We start from the raw sequence: 20,879 nt of genomic DNA on the forward strand, positions 1-20,879 counted from the left end.
ACCACCAACAATAAAAAGAAATGAACTATGTAACAACAATGATGAATCTCAATATTATGTGAGTAAAAGAAATCATACTGCATGATTCCATTTATCTAGAAAATGCAAACTAATATACTGACAGAAAGCTGGTCAGTAGTTGGCTGGAGATGGGGTGTTATGGGTTGAACTGTGTGTCTGTCCCCCAAAAGATATGCTGAAGGCTCAACATCTGGTCAACCTGTGGATTTGACCTTATTTGGAAATAAGGTCTTTGCAGATAAAATCAAGGTAAGGTAAGATCATACTGGATTAGGATGGCCTTAAATCCAAAAACTGATGTCTTTATAAGAAGAGGGAAATTAGGATACATACATACAGGAAAGAAGACTATGGGATGACAGAAGACAAAGACTGGAGCAATTTGTCTACAAGCCAAGGAACACCAAGGTTTCCAGAAACCACTGGAAGTTAGGAGAGAGGCATAGAACAGATTCTCTCTCAAACCCTCTGGAAGGAGCTCATTATCACTTACTAGAGTCAGCCCCTTACCCTGTAGTTCTGCCTCCAGAATTGTGAGAAAATGAATTTCTGTTGTTTTAAGCCACCCAGTTCGTGGTATTTTGTTACAGCAGCCCTGGGAAACTAACACAGGGTGGAAGTCCCACGGGGAGGGACAGAAGAAATCACAAAAGGGCAAGAGAAAACTTTTGGGGGTGGTGGATATGTTCACTATCTTCACTGTGGTGATGGTTTCATGGTGTATATCAAAACTTAAACTGTACACTTTAAATATTCAGTTTATTGTATGTCAATATATTTCAATAAGGCTGATTTTAAAAAATCCAGCAGACATCAGGCCTCTTCACAAAGCCTCCTGTGAAAGACCAAGCCATGCAAATGGAAAGGTGGCTTAGAGGTGAAGGACAAAACGGACACAGGAGAAAATCCTTCTGGGATGTGGGCAGCTAGCCTGGAACTATTGTTTCTGATGCACTCAGGGAAAAAAAAAATTTAACCACTCAGGGAAAAAAAAAATCTAACTACCCAATAACTGTCTCTTCAGGTGTGCTAGGGTGCAAGGGACAGTTCTGTAAGGGCTGATGTGAGAGTGCAGGCCAGGAAACAGTGGGGGTGCTGGTCTGCTATCCTTTAGGGCCTCTGCCAATGTCTAAAGACTTTATCAAACAAGCAAATGATGTTCTTGAAATCAAGTAGATCTGATAAGGAGGGAAAAGACTCAAATTGTAATGCCCTTGCCCATAAGTCATCTTTTTCTTTAAAAAGAAAAGCTTCCTTTAAGGGTATAAGGCAGAATATCTTCATGCAATGCCAGTCAAAGGAAGGGAAATAAGTAATTAGTGTTACAGGAATCAAAACAGGAAGGGAAAAAAAAACCCTCCATAGTCAGACTGGGTGGATTCAAATCCCAGCTCTAGCACATTTTATGCACCTCTGGACAAGTTCTGTAACTGCTTGAGGCCCCACTTTTCTCACTGGTGAGGAGGAGGTAGCCCAGGATTGCAATGAAGATGACATGGGCACTCAGAGCATGGTAAGTGCAAAATAAATATCAGTTACTATAGCTACTATTAAGATAGTTACTGAATTACAAAAACATGCTTTTCAAGCAAAGGAAATGAAAAAAAAAACGGACTAAAATGCTTTCTTAGAAGAATATGCTTCCTTGGCAAAGTTATTTATTAAACCCCAATGACAATGCTTTGCAATAGTTTAACAACACTGTATCCTGTCACTGACAGATTAGATACTGAGGTCTCACAGAAACTACACAATCTTCAGAACATGAAAAATGCCCCCCTTGGAAGAGAATAATGGCAGTAATATTGCAGGAGGGATTTGTATAAAAGGGCTAAGGAAGATTAATGCATCTGTGTAAGAAAAGCTTTTTTTTTTTTTTTTTTTTTTGAGGCGGAGTCTCGCTCTGTCACCCAGGCTGGAGTGCAGTGGCGCAATCTCGGCTCACTGCAAGCTCCGCCTCCCGGGTTCACGCCATTCTCCTGCCTCAGCCTCTCCGAGTAGCTGGGACTACAGGCGCCCGCCACCATGCCCGGCTAATTTTTTGTATTTTTTTTAGTAGAGACGGGGTTTCACTGTGGTCTCGATCTCCTGGTGATCTGCCCGCCTTGGCCTCCCAAAGTGCTGGGATTACAAGCGTGAGCCACCGCGCCCGGCCAAGAAAAGCTTTTTTTAAGTCAAACCGGATATCCTAAAAATGTGCATTTATATACAATAGGCCCAGGATACACCTCGAAAAGGTAACTTCTTTTATTGCTTCCTCCCAAAATATTAATTCTCAATTCTTCTCAGTTTGAATACCATGTTCCTCTCTAAAACACGATTTGTCCCACGATATTTTTATCCGGCTCAGATAAGCAGGGTCTCAATCTGTTGCTTAGGATGAAGTCAAGTGAAGTGCAGTGTGACGATCATAGCCCACTGTAACCTCCAACTCCTGGGCTCAAAGGATCCTCCTACCTAGCCTCCCAAAGCACTGGGATTACAGGTGTGAGCAACCGTGCCCAGTTCCTCTATCTGATTATAATGTATTGCCTTTCTCATTTCCTAAATGCTGAAACAGTAAAAACAACTAGCTAAAAAAAGTCATCTAAAAATATTTTGGATTACATAACAATATAGTCCAAACAGCATAGCACCCTAAAATTCAAAAAAAGGGCTAATTTCATCACTTCAGAATTAGCCTAATAACAATAATCTACATTCTAATGACATTTTTGCCAAAAAATTTTCCGAGAGAAAAACAATAAAAACCATAATAGATCTACCAAATAAGGTAATACTATATTTGACAGCTCATAGACATAGATTCAAAACTCCGTTAACACCCGTCTAAAGAAAAACCCCCGAATTTAAAAATCTTTAAAAAATAGAAAACATTAATAGAAAAAAGATACTTCTATCCAACATATCCTGATATGTAAAGATTAATTAACCATTATAATTTAAAATTAGTGCCTTATGAATCTTTTTAAAACTACAATTTTAAGGTTAAAATTGTTTCTTATATATCTCAATAAATTGTTTCACATATAAATTATGTACATTACATAGCTGAATAAAAACTAATTTATCACTTTAAAGTTAATTTATGATAGAAACTTTAATGCTGCAAATAATTTTTATATATTTTATATAATGTAACACAAATATAAACCCCAGGGAAGATCTATCAGGTTAGAGACTTTACGGAACTAGTAGCTGGAGTTGTGAAATCCTACCCTTAAGAATAACAAAACAAAACAAAACAAAACAAAACAAAACAAAACAAAAACGGATGTAGAAATGCTTAAGCTTTCTGGTTTTTTTTTTTTTTTTTTGAGATGGAGTCTCACTCTGTTGCCCAAGCTGGAGTGAGTGGCGCAATCACAGCTCACTGCAGCCACGACCTCCTGAGCTCAAGAGATCCTCCCACCTCAGTGTCCTGAGTAGCTGGGACCACAGGTGTGCACCACCATGACCAGCTAATTTTTAAAAATTTTTTTGAAGAGAATAGGACTCACATGTTGCCCAGGTTGGTCTTGAACTCCTAGGCTCAAGTGATTCTCCAACCTCAGCCTCCCAAAGTGCTGGGATTACAACATGAGCCACACGCCTGGCCTTACTAACATATGTAAAGTATGAAGAACAATGCTTGGCACACAATAAGTGCTACTAAAGTGTTAGCCATTAATATAAATTATTAATAATTTTATATTACAATGGCAACACAAAATTAGCCTGTTCAACCCCTACTTCTCCTGTCAAGATACTGCCTCTGTAAAAGGCCATCTTGAGCACCTCTGATAACCCTTTTTCTAACATTCCAAGACAGGTTCCTACTTAAAAGCATAGTAAGTTTAAAATACTCATATCAGAATAAAACTTGTCACACTCTTACATAAATTTTGCTCAATAAAAGTAAATTATAACTGATGAAAGTAGATGTTCTTTCATTTTTTTTTTAAGAGACAGGGTCCCCATCTGTCACCCAGACTGGAGTTGGAGTGGTGTGATCATAGTCCACTGCAGCCTCAAACTCCTGGGCTCAGGTGTTTCTCCTGCCTCCGTTTCCCAAGTAGCTAGGACTGCAGGCATATACCACCACACCCAGCTAATTTTTTAATTTAAAAAACTTTTTTCTTTTTGGAGAGACAAGGTCTCACTATATTGACCAGGCTAGTCTCAAACCCCTGGCCTCAAGTGATCCTGCTGCCGCGGCCTCCCAAAACACTGGGATTAAAGGCGTGAGCCACTGTATCGAGACTCACATTTATTATTAAAAGCATCTATCCGTTTCATCATGTTTAACTCCCATTTTAATATGTATTGTTTCAAAAACTTACTTTAAAACTAAATGCAAGTTAGCAGAGAGCCGAGGATCTGTAAATTGTGTTGTTCTGTTGTTATGGTCAACGAAATAAACTCTGCCTGTTGCCGTATTACGGATCTCCCATCCAGGAGGCAATGGACCAAGCTCTTCACAATTGATGTTGCTAAGATCCCTGCAAAAACAAATATAAAATAAAAAATACCTCATTGCTCGCCCTGCTGAACCAAGCAAGTGTAAATGACACAGAACAATTCCACAAAGTCTGAGAAAATGTATTGTTTCAGAAACTTGAGATGTTCAGCTGGAATCTTTAATTCCCAACGGTTTAACAAACTCGCATCTTCAAAGCCCAATCCATAAATGGCTCAGAAAAACTTATCACATAGCCTACATTTTTTAGTAATTTCCTCGGCTTTAATGTAATACAGATTTAAATTAATATAAAATCAATCACAATATTTGCCAACATAAACTGTATTTCAATACATGTTTGACAGGAAATAATTTTACAAGTGTCAGTGATATAAAGAATTAAATGCTTTCTAAAATTTCCCTTCATTTCTTTCTTTACTATACCATAAAATTTGTATAAAATGTCCATCCCATAATATTAAGCTCGCCAACAAAGCAAAACTGGAAATGTTACTGAAATTATGATCCTGAAAATAATGACAGCATATTTTTAAAGAACGAACTGCAATTCTAAAATCTGTAAAGTTAGTCAGTGAAGAACCTGTTTAAGATACATTACCAAGAGGGCTCTAAGGGTTACCACTGCATAAGAAAAGCTAAGATTTTTAATGGACCGAAGACTATTGTTATTATATTACACATTCTTAAAATACTAGTATATATAGAGGATTTATAGGGCCTTAAAGAATGAGTTAAGGAGCTTCCAGGTTGGTGAACACACTGAGGTACTGGACAGTGGCCTGCCCAGAGAGGGCATGGTAGCTCCTTGCCTTCCCCCCATACTATGTCCTAAGCATTGTTTCCATTTGGCTGTTCCAGAGTTGTATCCTCTATAATAAACTGGCAATAGAACTGCAAATTCTTATCCTCTACACTATTAGAAAAAAATCTTTCAGTGAAGCTTCCAAAGTGTTGAAATTGCTGTTGTCATCCACCAGAAGAGAAGAGTCACTGCCCTTGGTGACATAATTGAGACTGCGTGTAATAATATATGATATGCTCAGGTCATTTCCTGCCTTAAATGAATACTTTAGGCTACCAGAGCCATCTGTAGATACCAAAGAAATGACATACTCTGAAAGTGACCAAGCAAACTCAAGCATCTAGACAGTAAAACAGTTTTTGTGGTCCTCTTTTTATTAAAAAAAGAAGAAGAAAATAAAAGCAGCATGTTTATGTAAATTTAAATTCTAACAGTTAATTACAAGTAATCACAAATTTCATCAAAATCACATTTTAAAAGTTAAACCAGAAAAATGTTTTTCCTGAGATGACCCCTCCTTAGTCGCAGTGAAACCAATGATGGGCACACAGGGACCTATGTTTGCCGAAGCAATGATTCTGACTTCTGCTATAGGTGTTCCAAGGGACTCCTGCTACAGAACAGCTAAAGTGTAGGAAAAAACACTATTTGAAACACTGCTAGTCTCAGAAGAGGCAAGGGAAAGTTCCAAGAATCCTCCTCAAATTTAAAAAAAAAGGGGGAGTTCGGGGGACTGAGTAAAGATGGGACCTGAGTGGCAGGTAGGCAGAGGGGCAGGCCAGCAGCAAGACTGGGATAGGAAACCTGAAGCCTCCTCCCCAAGCTGAGAACTCAAAGAGGGAGTTCAGCCTCCCAAATTCAGCCTCCCAAAGTGCTGGGATTATAGGTGTGAGCCACTGTGCTGGCCCCAAATAGATTTTTTAATGGTTCAGAAATGAAAAGCAGGAGCTGGAGGCCATTATCCTTAGGAAACTAAAGCAGGAACAGAAAACCAAATACTGCATGTTCTCACTTATAAGTAGGAGCTAAATGATAAGAACACATGGACACATAGGAACAACAGGTACTGTGGCCTATCAGAGGGTGGAAGTAGAAGAAGGGAGAGGGATCAGCAAAAATAACCAATGGGTACTAGGTTTAGTATCTGGGTGACAAAATCATCTGTACAACAAACCCCCTTGACACAAGTTTACCTATAACAAACCTGTACATGTACCCCTGAACTTAAAAGTTAAAAAAAAATTAAAATAAAAAAATGAACAATTACACTGATAAAATGTAGAGTTTCATGTCATTTTATTTAGAATTTTATAAATCTACAGTCATACATGGGAGAGCGCTAAAACACTGATTAAAAGAGCAAAACACTAGAAATAATCTTTATGTCTCACTGGGAGCTGGTTGAAGAAAAATGGAATGTTATACAGTCGTACAAAGTAATACAGATCTGTATTTCAAGACTACAGTCACTCAGTATGCATTTATAACAAATAACAAGTCATTAATCATTGTTTTAAAGAGAAATGCAAAACATGATGACATGAGACTTCTTGGATAAATCGAGGTATCCTGGATATCTTTCAATAAAGTTTGTTTTAAAGAGTCTGACTTTACAATTTTATAAATATCTTTGAATAGTGATATTCTAATAGAATCTAAATATTTATAGTATACTTTCATAAAAGATCTTCCATACAAAATGCTAGAGGATCCTCCAAAACAAAAGATGTAAGTTTTTAAGGTAATTTGGGGGATACAGAATAAGAAAAATAATCCCAAGTGTTATTTGATAAAATCATCATTCAAAATACATGTCAATACTCAACATGAGATATTCTTAAAGCTTCGCAAAAATCCTTTACTCATTAATAACAAACTGACATGTTTCCTCTGGAATAAGAGCCTATTACCAACAGTGGTGCTGAAATCTGTCTCAATTTCAATTTCTGTTGCCAGCTTACATACTAGTCTTTCAACATATAACTCAAGGTCAACTTTTTCACTATTATAAATCATTTAGTTAAAAAAAAGATCATTTTTATTCTATACATTTCCAACAAATAATTTCTAATTATTTTAAAGAAAAGCTTATTATTGACCTTCAACTAGATAAACAGAATCCAAAAAGCTTTTTACAATTTATATAATAAAACTGATTTTGAAAAGTTAGGCCCTTGGATTTTTTTTTTTTTTTTTTTTTAGTAAGCTTAAAAAAAAAAAAGTAAAATTTCCTCCCCACTACTTTTTATCTATTTATTTTTTTAGAGATGGAGTCTTGCTCTGTTGCCCAGGCTGGAGTGCCATGGTGTGATCTTGGCTCACCACAACCTCCACCTCCCAGGTTCAAGCGATTCTTCTGCCTCAGCCTCCTGAGTAGCTGGGATTACAGGCACATGCCACCATGCCTGGCTAATTTTGTATTTTTAGTAGAGACAGGTTTTCACCATGTTGGCCAGGCTGGTCTCGAACTCCTGACCTCAAGTGATCCTCCTGCCTCAGCCTCCCAAAGTGCTGGGATTACAGGTGTGAGACACCGTGCCCAGCCCCCACTACTTTTTAAAAACTAACAGCTTATATTGTCAAGACATGGAAATGGCAACCTTGATAAAGTAATGAAGAATAGCACATTCCCTTGGTTGCCACCCTCGAAGAATTCTGAGCTCTGTCACACAAAGTAAGACATTTTCATAATCATAGTTTTATTTATAAATAGAGAATACCAAAGCAACCCAAGACTAGCTAGTCACATCTGTTTTTTATTCAAATACACAATAGAGTCCTGAGCATAAGCTTTAGGCAGAAAAAAAACAACCTTCTGTGGGTTGTTTTGGGGGTTTGTTTTGTTTTGGAGGAGGGGGGATGCTGTGCTTAACATAAAATATCCACATCCTACAAATCCTTTGTATGTGCAACATATAAAGTTGATTTAGAATTTAATATAGAATTCAATTTAGAATTCAAGCTTTTTTCCAGTTTCAATTGGACTACTTTGTACTTTGCATCTGTTCATTAAAAAATAACTCAAAATAGGGCCAAGCACAGTGGCTCATGCCTGTAATCCCAGCACTTTGGGAGGCCGAGGTGCACAGATTGCTTGAGCTCAGGAGTTCAAGACTAGCCTGGGTAACATGGCGTAACCCCATCTCTACTAAAAATACAAAAATTAGCGGGGTATTGTGGCGCATGCCTGTAGTCCCAGCTATTCAGGAGGCTGAAGTGGGAGGATGGCTTGAACCCAGGAGGCAGAGGCTGTCGTGAGCCAGGACTGCACTACTGCTCTCCAGCCTGGACAGCAGAGCCAGATCCTATCTCAAAAAAAGGGAGGGAGGGAGGGAGAAAACAATGTTCCAAAAATTATGGTAAATCACTAAATTCATTTGTGTGTCATTTCATCTTCTTGAAGTTAAAAGTAATTGACATTTTGGTTAGTAAATGCAGTATCTGCAGCTGAAATACACAACTTTGGATATTTAAATTAAATTAGGACCAGGCACAGTGGCTCACGCCTGTAATCCCAGCACTTTGGTAGGTCGAGGCAAGCAAATCACCTGGGGTCAGGTGTTCAAGACAAGCCTGGACAACATGGCGAAACCCCATCTCTACTAAAAATACAAAAATTAGCTGGGTGTGGTGGCAGGTGCCTGTAATCCTAGCTACTCAGGAAGCTGAGGCAGAAGAATCACTTGAACCCGGGAGGCAGAGGTTGCAGTGAGCCAACACTGCACCACTGCACTCCAGCCTGGGCAACAGAATGAGACTCCATCTCAAAAACATTAATTAATTAATTAAATTACGTTGTTTTCTAAAAATGAAATTTTATTAAGGAACACATAAAAGAACACTGAATACATTTATGAGGTTAAATTTTTTAAAGGTTTTTTTTTTAAGCTGAACCATAATTAAGAACATCAACCTGCCTTTTTTAAAGGGTATGTGTTCTATGTTTTTCCCCAGGTCAATTTTCTTTTCCTGTCCTTTTTTTTTTTTTTTTTTTTTTTGAGATGGGTCTCGTTCTGTCACCCAGGCTAGAGCACAGTGGTGTGATCTCAGCTCACTGCAACCTCTGCCTCCCACCTTAGCCTCGCGAGCAGCTGGGACTACATGAATTTTCTTTCTCTTTTTTTGAAATGGGGTCTTGCCCCAGCCATCCCATTACTGGGTATATACCCAAATGATTATAAATCATGCTGCTATAAAGACACATGCACATGTATGTTTATTGCGGCACTATTCACAATAGCAAAGACTTGGAACCCACCCAAATGTCCATCAATGATAGACTGGATTAAGAAAATGTGGCACATATACACCATGGAATACTATGCAGCCATATAAAAGGATGAGTTCATGTCCTTTGTAGGGACATGGATGAAGCTGGAAACCATCATTCTCAGCAAACTATCGCAAGGACAAAAAACCAAACACCGCATGTTCTCACTCATAGGTGGGAATTGAACAATGAGAACACTTGGACACTAGAAGGGGAACATCACACACCGGGGCCTGTTGTGGGGTAGGGGGAGGTGGGAGGGACAGCATTAGGAAATAAACCTAATGTGAATGACGAGTTAATGGGTGCAGCACACCAACATGGCACATGTATACATACGTAACAAACTTGCACGTTGTGAACATATACCCTAGAACTTAAAGTATAATAAAATAAATAAATAAATAAAACACTTAAAAAAAAAAAAAAGAGAGAAATGGGGTCTTGCTCTGCCGTCCAGGCTGGAGTGCTATAGCGTGACCAAGGCTCACTGTAGCTTCAACCTCCATGGCTTGAGCAATCCTTTTGCCTCAGCCTCCTAAGCAACTGGGACCACAGATGTGCTCCACCACATATGGCTCATTTTCAATCTTTGGTAGAGATCGGGTCTATGTTGCTCAGACTGGTTTCAAACTCCTGGGGCTCAAGGGATCCTCATACCTCAGTCTCCCAAAGTGTTGGGAATACAGGTAAGAGCCACCCTGCTTGGTGCCCTAGGACAAGTTTCAAACTCCTAAAAGATCCATGTTTTCATTCCACTTTTTTTTTTTTTCTGAGACAGAGTCTCGCTCTGTGGCCAGGCTGGAGTGCAGTGGCGTGATCTCAGCTCACTGCAAACCTCCACCTCCCTGGGTTCAAGCAATTCTCCTGCCTCAGCCTCCTGAGTAGCTGGGACTACAGGCACATGCCACCACGCCCAGCTCATTTTTGTATTTTTAGTAGAGATGGGGTTTCAGCATGTTGGCCAGGATGGTTTCGATCTCTTGACCTCATGATCTGCCCACCTCGGCCTCCCAAAGTGCTGGGATTACAGGCGTGAGCCACCACGCCCGGCCTATTCCACTTTTTTTTTAAGGGGAAGCAGGGGAGGGTGGCTAGGAACTGGTGAGGGAGGGGAGAACTGAGGTGGGATTGCAGAGAAGTAGGCAGGACTTTCTACTAAGTGTCAAAACTGAAATAACTATCAGAAGAGTCAAACTTTTACATCAACTATTTTTAAAAGGCAAAAATTTCTTAAAAATCAAAGAAATCCTAGGTGAAATGGCTTTTTGATGGTCTAAAGCATGCTTAAAATACGTTCTTACCTGGGCACTCTTGGATCATGCCATGTGCTCACACCAGTCTGTGTATGTAAGAAATACACCTGGCCTTGTTGCGTTGTCCTCTGTTCTGTAAAATTAATAAACACTGATAACAAAAACATTCAGACTGTCCAGATCAAAGACAGTTACATACACTAAGATGATATACTAATAGGGAAAAATCTCCAAATTACCAATCTATTTTATTATCAAAAAAGGGCTTTACAAATCATTTGTTCTGTCTCTTGGAAACAATTTTACAAATGTTGAGGGCCACAGGCCAGCTATCTACAAGCAAACTAAACTTACAACGTGGCTCAAATACTAAATATGTTGCAATGGAAAATAAATCAAGACTGTCACAATACTAATAACTAAAAAATTTTAAATGATGCATAAAAGGCTCTGAGAAAGAGGCTGGCCAACATTGGGAAGATTTGAGGAGGAACTTCCAGAAATTTTCAAAGAGTTTGGAGGCTGATAATGCTTATTATGCCTAATTTTATACCAAAGTTTTCTCTTTGCTACACAAAGGTGTATTCTCAAGATTACATTTGAGCTCAAAGAGAAGCAAAACAGATGAGATACTGGGGAGACATTCTATGTCATAAACAGTTAGAGATGGAAAAATAGCCAAATTAGAAAGAAGAGGACTAAAGAGCAAGCATGCACACTGGGGAGAAAAAAGTCAAGGACAAAATGAACTCAAAGCCCTGGGGAAGACAGAGGAAAGGCCAGGGTGAAGAGAACAATCTATAAAAGGGTTTCTTTATGGTGGGTTTTGTTTTGTCTTTTTTTTAAAATAACAGAACCACTTTTCTTTAAACAAAATCTAATGAGAAACTTCAATACATAAAACAATAAAACTATTACTAATACTTATTAGTATAAATCTAATTTGTCTATAAACATATAAAGTCAATAAATTTAAACTTCAAACTTTCACAAATTATAAACAAAATCATATTATTATAGAGGACAGCTATAATAATTTCAGCCTTGGTATCCACTTTATTTTTATGTTTTGGTTGTACAATTTTTTAAATTCAAATCACAGAAATATTGTAAAAGTATAACCACTCCCACTCTAAAGAGCTTGCCTTATAATCTCAAAGAGAAATGGCAAGAGAGAATTTCTTCTCAGGTCTGAACATTGATAATGACAGTTAAAATTTACTATGCCAGACACTGTGCCAGCATTTCACATGAGATTAGATATCATTGATTTCTTGCAACAAACCTAGATGGTTGGTGCTACTATTTTCCTCTATAGAGGATAAAATTGAGGCTCAAAGAGGTTAAATAAGGTGCTCAGTGTTACATGGCAAAGCCAGGATATGAACCTAGGTCCTAGGTCTGCCTGTCACTCAAGCCTATAAGTTAATGACTGTGCTAAAAGTTAACCTTTGAGTCATAGCACAGTTAATGGACAAATTTTTTCAAATTAAAGAGCTAAAATACATTTAAAACTAAAATGAGAATCATGCATTTGCAGAAGAGTTTTAAAATATATTCTTCAGTAAAATAAAACTTAGATGTGGCAATTCCCAATGTTGGTCATTAGGTGTCAACATCAATCCAAAGTGGTTTATCTATAGTCTGTTAAGAAGGCAAAGATGTAAGTAACCTTGGTGAGCGAGGAAGTCAAGTTCAGACTATATACGAGGATTCACAAGATGGTATTAAATTAGAAACTTCTGTATTCTATTAGGAGAAGACTCATGTTATCTTCCACATGAAATTTTATAATCTAGGATTTTATATAAGATTGTAATCATTTTATGCAAACATAGAAGTGACTCAGTCATTTACAACAATCCAATCAGATAATCCAAAATTACAGACAATACAAATATATGATCAGAAATATGCCTTTGAAATTATTTCTAAATATATGTCTAAAAAATTACATCATAGGTTGAACTTCAGATTACTGTTATCAGTAACAATACCATCTTTCCTTTCTATACAGTGCTTATTTACAAAATAGTCTCACTTCATTTCGTATGCTTTTCACACTACTTTTGTTATAAACTAGTCATCTCACTTCATTATAGAAGAGCACAAACACTGAGGCTGAATGATGAACACAAGGTCAAACTGTTGGTTAGGGAGTCATCTACCACTTCAAGGACTTTTCAAAGTTGGGAGGTTTTATATTTATTTTCATGCAGAATCCCTAAGCTCAGATTAATAACTTTTTGAAAATATATACTGTGACTTCCTCAGCAAGCTGAAATCAGTAAACCACATTTTATTTTTCCTTTGCTAGTTGTCATACCATAGCCTTCTGGTAGGTCTGGAGGAGTATGTAAATGTGTCCTGCTCATGTAATTTCTATGTCGTTGTGACCTGACTCTCCTCTCTGCCAGCCTGGGATCTGAAGACTGTCCACATGTTGCACCATTTGTTCCACTAATTGGAGTGTTCTCATCAACAAAGCAGCTAAGAGGTCTGCCAGGGCTAGAATATTCGGATGCCGGTCTATTGAAAATTAACAAGGAAAAGACGTTATCAATTTAGGTATCAAAAGTAGAGTTCTCTAGACAATATATATATACTGCAGTAACAATCACTTATCATATCTGAAAACAGGATGACTAATACAAGTATAATGACTTCAAGAACTCTGAGTAAAAGCAAACCTGAAGTCTCCAAGCACCAAAGAAATGCAAATGATAAAGCATGTCATCAACTATGTATTTAAATGACTTTATTTTAATGACATTTGATATAAAATCCACATGTATCTGTGGATGTGAGACTGGCTTACAAAACACTGCTTGATCTAGCTACAGCCTCTCTCTCAGACCTGACTTCCCACCATTCTCCCTCCCACTCTGCTTCTGCCACACTCATATTCTTCCCGTTCCTTGAACTTGCCAAGGTCATTCCACCTAAGAGCAGTTGCTCTTCCTTCCACTTGGCATATTCTTTTCTCCTACCCTCCCTAGGCCTGGCTCTTTTTTGTCATTCAAATCAGTTTATTATTGCCTCCTAAGAGGTCCCTCAGACCTCCCAATCTAAAAAAGTCACCCAGTCATTTGACAATACATCACAAGAGGAAAGAAGACAGTTTGTCTCTTTAAGGGGCTTCCAGTCTACTATTGCAGATCTTTCAAAATAAAAAAATAATCAAGAGTTCATTCTTAAATTAACATGGCGGGGTGCAGTGGCTCACACCTGTAATCCCAGCACTTTGGGAGACCAAGGCGAGTGGATCACTTGAGGTCAGGAGTTTGAGACCAGCCTGGCCAACACAGGGAAACCCCACCTCTACTAAAAATACAAAAATTAGCTGGGCGTGGGGGCGGGCACCTGTAGTCCCAGCTACTCGGGAGGCTGAGGCATGAGAATTGCTTGAATCCGGGAGGCAGAGGTTGCAGTGGGCAGAGGTTGCAGTGAGCCAAGATCGTACCACTGCACTCCAGCCTAGGCAATAGAGTGGGACTCCATCTCAAAAAAAAAAAAAAAAAAAATTTACATTTAAAACAACAATCATCCTTTTATATATGTAGAAATTCAAGTTAATTTTACCGGTTAAATGAGTCAAAAGGAAATGGGTGTTCAAGTGAAACCTTGAACACTGACACAAGTACATATTCATTTGTGCTCAGATATAATAAAAATGGGTACTTCAATAAATTCCTTTGCAGTTTAATACTAGAAATGCAACTTGGCAACATGAGCTAAGCTTTTACCTGACAGTTATAATGTAAAAGAGAAAACTTTGTGATCCAATGAGTTAAGCAATTAGTTCTGTATAAATAAAAGTAGGCGCAGCTAATGAAAAGAATTTGGTATTTTATGCCTAGTGCCAGTCCTGCTCAAGACGGGGAAAACAGGCAAAACAAAACACTGCACAAGATGGCAAATTTTGTTCTCACTTAAAAGAGTGGGGAGAAGGGGATTCAGCCACACAGACTATTTGTTTTCAGTTATTTCAAAAGCACCTCTTTGCAGTTTCCAAAATTTATCTTGCATCCCTATGTCTTTATACAGTAAGCTCCATGAAGTGACTATACCTGACATTCTTCAAGATTTAGTTCAGAGATTCCTCTGCTTATCAACTTAATTCATTCGATTATTTTATTGTATTTTATATTTTTGAGACTGAGTCTCACTCTATCACCCAGGCTGGAGTGCAGTGGTGCCATCTCAGCTCACTGCAACCTCCACCTCCTGGGTTCAATCAATTCTCCTACCTCAGCCTCCTGAGTAGCTGGGATTACAGGCACCCACCACCACGCCCAGCTAATTTTTGTATTTTTAGTAGAGATGGGGTTTCTCCATGTTGGCCAGGCTGGTCTCGAACTCCTGATCTCAAGTGATCTGCCCACCTTGGCCTTCCAAAGTGTTGGGCTTAAAGGCGTGAGCCACCATGCCTGGTCAATTTTTTTTTTTTTTTTTTTTTTTTTTTTTTTTTTTTTTTGAGACAGAGTCTCATTCTATCACCCAAGCTAGAGTGCACTGACACGACCTTGGCTCACTGCAACCTCCACCACCTATGTTCAAGCAATCCTCCCACCTCTACGTCCCAAATAGCTGGGACCACAAGCACATGCCACGTGCCCCGCTAATTTTTTTGGTAGAGACAGGGTTTCCTCATGTTGCCCAGGCTGGTCTCAAACTCCTGAACTCAAGTGATCCACATGCCTTGGCCTCCCAAAGTGCAGGGATTACAGGCGTGAGCCACCACGCCCGGCCTCATTCAATAAATATTTATTGAGTACCACTACAGGCCCTGGAGCTACAATGACAGCATAACCTGTCAAACAAACTGTTGAAGATCACTTTTAAAAAATAACAATGGCACCTGTTACAAGATCTACTGATCTACAACAGCAAAAACCAAGAAAAAAAATCTAGTAAAGCTGACAGAGGGTGGCTGGCATAGATCATGAGAAAATATTTGTATGTTCTTACCGTGTTGGGCGCTCCCATTGCGTAGTTCTTGTTATATGGTTTAGATACTGGATTCTTCCAGAGGCGGTTCTCCTTTCTTCCCAGCTTAAATAAAAATATTGAGTGATAAGGCATTAATAGGAAACTTGGACACAGAATGTTTTCAGTGCAACAAGCAAGCCAGTAAGACATCTGCTGTTACAAATCGGGAATGCCAACCTGAAGTATCAATTCACAGAATATAGAATTTTTTCAACTTATTTTAGAACTCCGTAATATATTTTATGGGATTCTGAAGCTTCTAAAGTATTTATGCTGAGGCGTAACAAATATTTTCTATCAGCCAAACTCTGAGAATTTTTAATAATGTCAATAATACACAATTAAATTCATACTAATTACTCCAGAATATGGAAAATGGCTATGCTAAAAATATATTTAGCCATAAAATCACGAGGTCTCTTGACTTCGTGATCCACCCGCCTCGGCCTCCCAAAGTGCTGGGATTACAGGTGTGAGACACCGCATCTGGCCAAAAGCTTTTCAAAGCATTTAGCCTACCCAAACTAATTTTTTAAAAATCAAGACTATTGGCCGGCGTGGTGTCTCACACCTGTAATTCCAGCATTTTGGGAGGCTAGCATTTTGGGAGGCCAAGGTAGACAGATCACCTGAGGTTAGGAGTTTGAGACCAGGCTCGCCAACATGGTGAAACCCCGTCTCTATTAAAAATACAAAAATTAGCTAGGCGTGGTGGCATGTGCCTGTAATCCCAGCTACTCGGGAGGTTGAGGCAGGAGAATTGCTTGAACCGGGGAGGCAGAGGTTGCAGTGAGCCAAGATTGTGCCACTGCGCTCCAGCCGGGATGACAAGAGTGAAACTCCTTCCCCCCACGCTAAAAAAACAAACAAACAAACAAACAAAAAACCCACATCAAAACAGCTACTTTCTTTTTTTCTTTTCTTTCCTTTTTTTTTTTTTTTTGAGACGGAGTCTTGCTCCTTCGCCAGGCTGGAGTGCAGTGGTGCGATCTGAGCTCACTGCAACCTCTGCCTCCCGGGTTCAAGCGATTCTCCTGCCTCAGCCTCCTGAGTAGCTGGGACTACAGGTGTACACCACCATGCCTGGCTACTTTTTGTATTTTTAGCAGAGACGGTGTTTCACCATGTTGGCCAGGATGGTCTCGATCTCTTGACCTTGTGGTCCTCCCGCCTCAGCCTCCCAAAGTGCTGGGATTACAGGCGTAAGCCACCATGCCTGGCCAAGACCGCTACTTTCTATCAACTCTTTATCATAATTCATTTAATGAAAAAGAGCCAAATGACTACAGAAATGTGATAATGCTAATATTTCTACAAAGATACTGGCAGAGGTTGAAGGGCTCTAAAAGACAGAAAATAAAGAGATGCTAGGGTATTTCCCCCGCGCCTGTAGTCCCAGCTACTCGGAGAGGCTGAGGCAGGAGAATGGCGTGAACCCGGGAGGCGGAGCTTGCAGTGAGCCGAGATTGCGCCACTGCACTCCAGCCTGGGCGAAAGAGCAAGACTCCGTCTCAAAAAAAAAAAAAAAAAAAAAAAAAAAAAAAATGTAGGGCAAGTTTAGAACAATAAGCTTTATTACTGCTGGCACTCTCTCAATATTGATTAGTTATTTCATCCTAAATTTCCTTTTCAAAAATACCACAATCTACCTCATATCTATAAAAGAGCTAACAGACATACCTAGAAGCTAAAGTGATCTACGAACAGTAAATTATAGTGATTTTTAACAGTTTAAAAAATGAGTAAATACCATAACCTGGGTATAAAATTTTGTATAAAAAATAATTGGAGTTAAAATTTAACCATTTATATACTTCAATGGATGCAATTATTACATGTAAGTTATATCTCATCGAAGTTAATTAAAAATACTTTGAATGTTAAAAATAAAATCAGAAAAGAGAACTAGTATCAAAGAGACCAATGATAAAAATCATGACTTTAGAATCAAGACAGGTTTGTGTGTTTTGGCTCTGCCATTTACTATGTGGCCTTAGGCAAATTACTTAACTTCTCTCTTAGTTTTTGAGGGTAACAATAGTAGTAGCAATAGAAATAATACTAGCTAATTATTTACTAAGCACTTATTTTATGCAAGAACTGTGCTAAAGTGCCTTACCTGAATTATTTTATTTAATCCTCTCAACAGTTTATGAGTATGCTATTATCACTCATACTCTTTTGTAAATAAATATAAACCAAAGCACATGGAAGTTAAATAAATTAAGATCATAAAGCCAGTACACAGAAGAGTAAGGATTAGAATTCAGGTGGTCTGATTCCAGAAGCATGGCTATATACTGCCTTCCAAGATGCTACGAGAATTAAATTATATGTACATAAAGTGCTTATAACAGTATCTGCCATATACATGCTCAGTTAAATCTTACTATGTTATTTTAATTACTATTACACAACTTATCCATCCCATCCCTCTTAAATATAGCAATGTTTCTAATTTAGCACTTGCATGGCCTGTTTTGAATAATTTAATCAAGCAACTTTTTTTAACTAGGTAATATTTACAAGAGAGTTACATTTGTCAAGAAATTTCATGTCTCCTACTCAAAACTCTTAATAACCAAATTTAACACATCTAATTTGTGGCTCACTTTATAAATTTGTCGTGACAAGATCTTCCATTAATTTTACAATTAGAAGGAAAATCTACATTCAATATACGATAAACACCATTTAATATACAATAAACACCCACTTATTTCTATTCTTTTAAGGATATTATCTATATATTTCTCTAATGATTTCAGTGATGTTAGCTTACCCGTCTGGTAAATCATTATCAAATAAACGACTGCAGTCCACAACTTGTCCTCCTGTGCCTATTCGGTCTCTGGACTGAAGACTTACTATTAAATGACAGAAATATTACTAAGATTCGTACAAATAGAACTATTATAATCAAAAATTTCTATCTTTAGAAGACATCTGGCTTAGCTTATTTTAATACTTTAGAATGAACTCTTTGGTTTCTACTAAAATTTGTAATTTCTCTTCCCATAGATTTTTCCCTTCAGGAGTAGTATTAGAATTCTAAGGTTTTCTACACTTTATTATGTTCATGGAAGAAGCCTAATTCCTTTTCCACCATAGTAATGGTGCATAGCAGAGTCACTACTGTACTTAAGAAGAGGCATAGCTGGGCGCGGTGGCTCACGCCTGTAATCCCAGTACTTTGGGAGGCCGAGGCGGGTGGATCACGAGGTCAGGAGATCGAGACCATCCTGGCTAACACAGGGTGAAATCCTGTCCCTACTAAAAATACAAAAAAATTAGCCAGGTGTGGTGGTGGGCACCTGTAGTCCCAGCTTCTCGGGAGGCTGAGGCAGGAGAATAGCTTGAACCCGGGAGGCGGAGCTTGCAGCGAGCCGAGATCGCGCCACTGCACTCCAGCCTGGGTGACACAGCGAGACTCTGTCTCAAAAAAAAAAAAAAAAAAAAAAAAAAAAAAAGGCCGGGCGCGGTGGCTCACGCTTGTAATCCCAGCACTTTGGGAGGCCGAGGCGGGCGGATCACGAGGTCAGGAGACCGAGACCACGGTGAAACTCCGTCTCTACTAAAAATACAAAAAATTAGCCAGGCGTGGTGGCGGGCGCCTGTAGTCCCAGCTACTCGGAGAGGCTGAGGCAGGAGAATGGCGTGAACCCGGGAGGCGGAGTTTGCAGTGAGCCGAGATTGTGCCACTGCACTCCAGCCTGGGCGACAGAGCGAGACTCTGTCTCAAAAAAAAAAAAAAACAAAAAAACGAAGAGGCATAACATATTAAGGGTGTATTCATGTACAAAGAAGTTTGAAAAGTCCACATTAATTTGACTTTAATACTTGATCATCTGACCATCTAAAAAATACACTGGGCTGGGCGCAGTGGCTTCTGCCTGTAATTCCAGCACTTTAGGAGGCCGAGGCGGGCGGATCATGAGGTCAGGAGATCGAGACCAGCCTGGCAAACATGGTGAAACCCCGTCTCTACAAAATACAAAAAATTAGCCGGGTGAGGAACTACGGGGGTGGTGCGCGTGCCTGCAGTCCCAGCTACTGGAGAGGCTGAGGCAGGGGAATCACTTGAACCTGGGAGGCAGAGGTTGCAGGGAGCCGTGATTGCACCACTGCACTCCAGCCTGGCGAGAGAACGAGACTCCGCCTCAAAAAAAAAATAAATAAATAAATAAAATAAAATAAAATAAACAAATAATAAATAAAAATACACTGTATTCTAGCAAGAGGGCCATCCTGGTATTCCAGCAAGAGAGTAATCTTTGGACTGATGGAGTTTTAACAGGACACCATTATCCAGTGTAGTATAAAACCACCACAAAGAAAGAAGAAGTAAGAGATGTGAATTCCAGAGCAGGCTCTAGTAACTAGTTTAGCACTGTCTGAACTTAGTGCTCTACTATATTAGGATACTTTGAAAGAATTATTTCCTGAAGGATCAACGGTTCTTCACAAAACTTTTTTTTTCACATTAACGTTTTTTAAATTAAGTTCACCTGGATCCTGGATTCACTGTAACATTTTACCTGGCTCATTTAATTCAGGCCAACACAATGAAGCGACAGTTATTATACTTCAATTTAAAAGGTATTTTACACTTTAGGTCAGTTTGAATGAAACCAAAATTCATGTAACTTTAAATTCCACACTTACCTACTATCTGTCCTCTAACTGTATCATTGTCATTTGGCCCAAGTTTGCATAAATCCAACCTCTGATCTATTTGAAGTCAACAAAGAAAGCAATGAAAAAATTAGCTGGTATCAGAGGTTCTAACATCTATAGAGTGACAATAAATTTCCACAATCCATTAGAAATCAAATCTATCATTTAGAGAGTTCAGATTTCAAAAACCAAACACTGGTGTATTACATTGCCAACATGCAGTCACTTTCTCTCCAAAACTTTTAGACCACTTTAGTCTGAGTCTTAATAGTTGTTGGTCTTAAGGAATTTATCCCTGAGCCTTGGTTTTCCCACGTATGACAAGATGTGAATCCTCATATTTTTTTGAGGATTAAATCAGATAATTATGCAAAACTCTCAGCATAGTGCCTGGCACAT

General features: G+C 38.8%; 1 protein-coding gene across 2 annotated transcripts in view; it reads right to left on the bottom strand.

Annotated features, from left to right (window-relative positions):
- The window catches only part of SMURF2 (SMAD specific E3 ubiquitin protein ligase 2), a 110,347-nt gene that overhangs the window by 19,498 nt on the left and 69,970 nt on the right, over positions 1-20,879 (bottom strand). For both annotated transcript variants that reach the window (XM_055256932.2, XM_055256933.2), the window contains 6 exons: positions 20,469-20,534; positions 18,586-18,670; positions 15,783-15,866; positions 13,138-13,340; positions 10,860-10,944; positions 4,344-4,502 (listed from right to left, as the gene is read on the bottom strand). In XM_055256932.2, coding sequence (XP_055112907.1) covers positions 4,344-4,502; positions 10,860-10,944; positions 13,138-13,340; positions 15,783-15,866; positions 18,586-18,670; positions 20,469-20,534 — 682 coding nt within the window. The remainder of the gene's footprint in view (positions 1-4,343; positions 4,503-10,859; positions 10,945-13,137; positions 13,341-15,782; positions 15,867-18,585; positions 18,671-20,468; positions 20,535-20,879) is intronic.

The sequence above is a fragment of the Symphalangus syndactylus genome, chromosome 20 (assembly GCF_028878055.3).
Source record: "Symphalangus syndactylus isolate Jambi chromosome 20, NHGRI_mSymSyn1-v2.1_pri, whole genome shotgun sequence".
NCBI classification, from domain to species: domain Eukaryota; kingdom Metazoa; phylum Chordata; class Mammalia; order Primates; family Hylobatidae; genus Symphalangus; species Symphalangus syndactylus.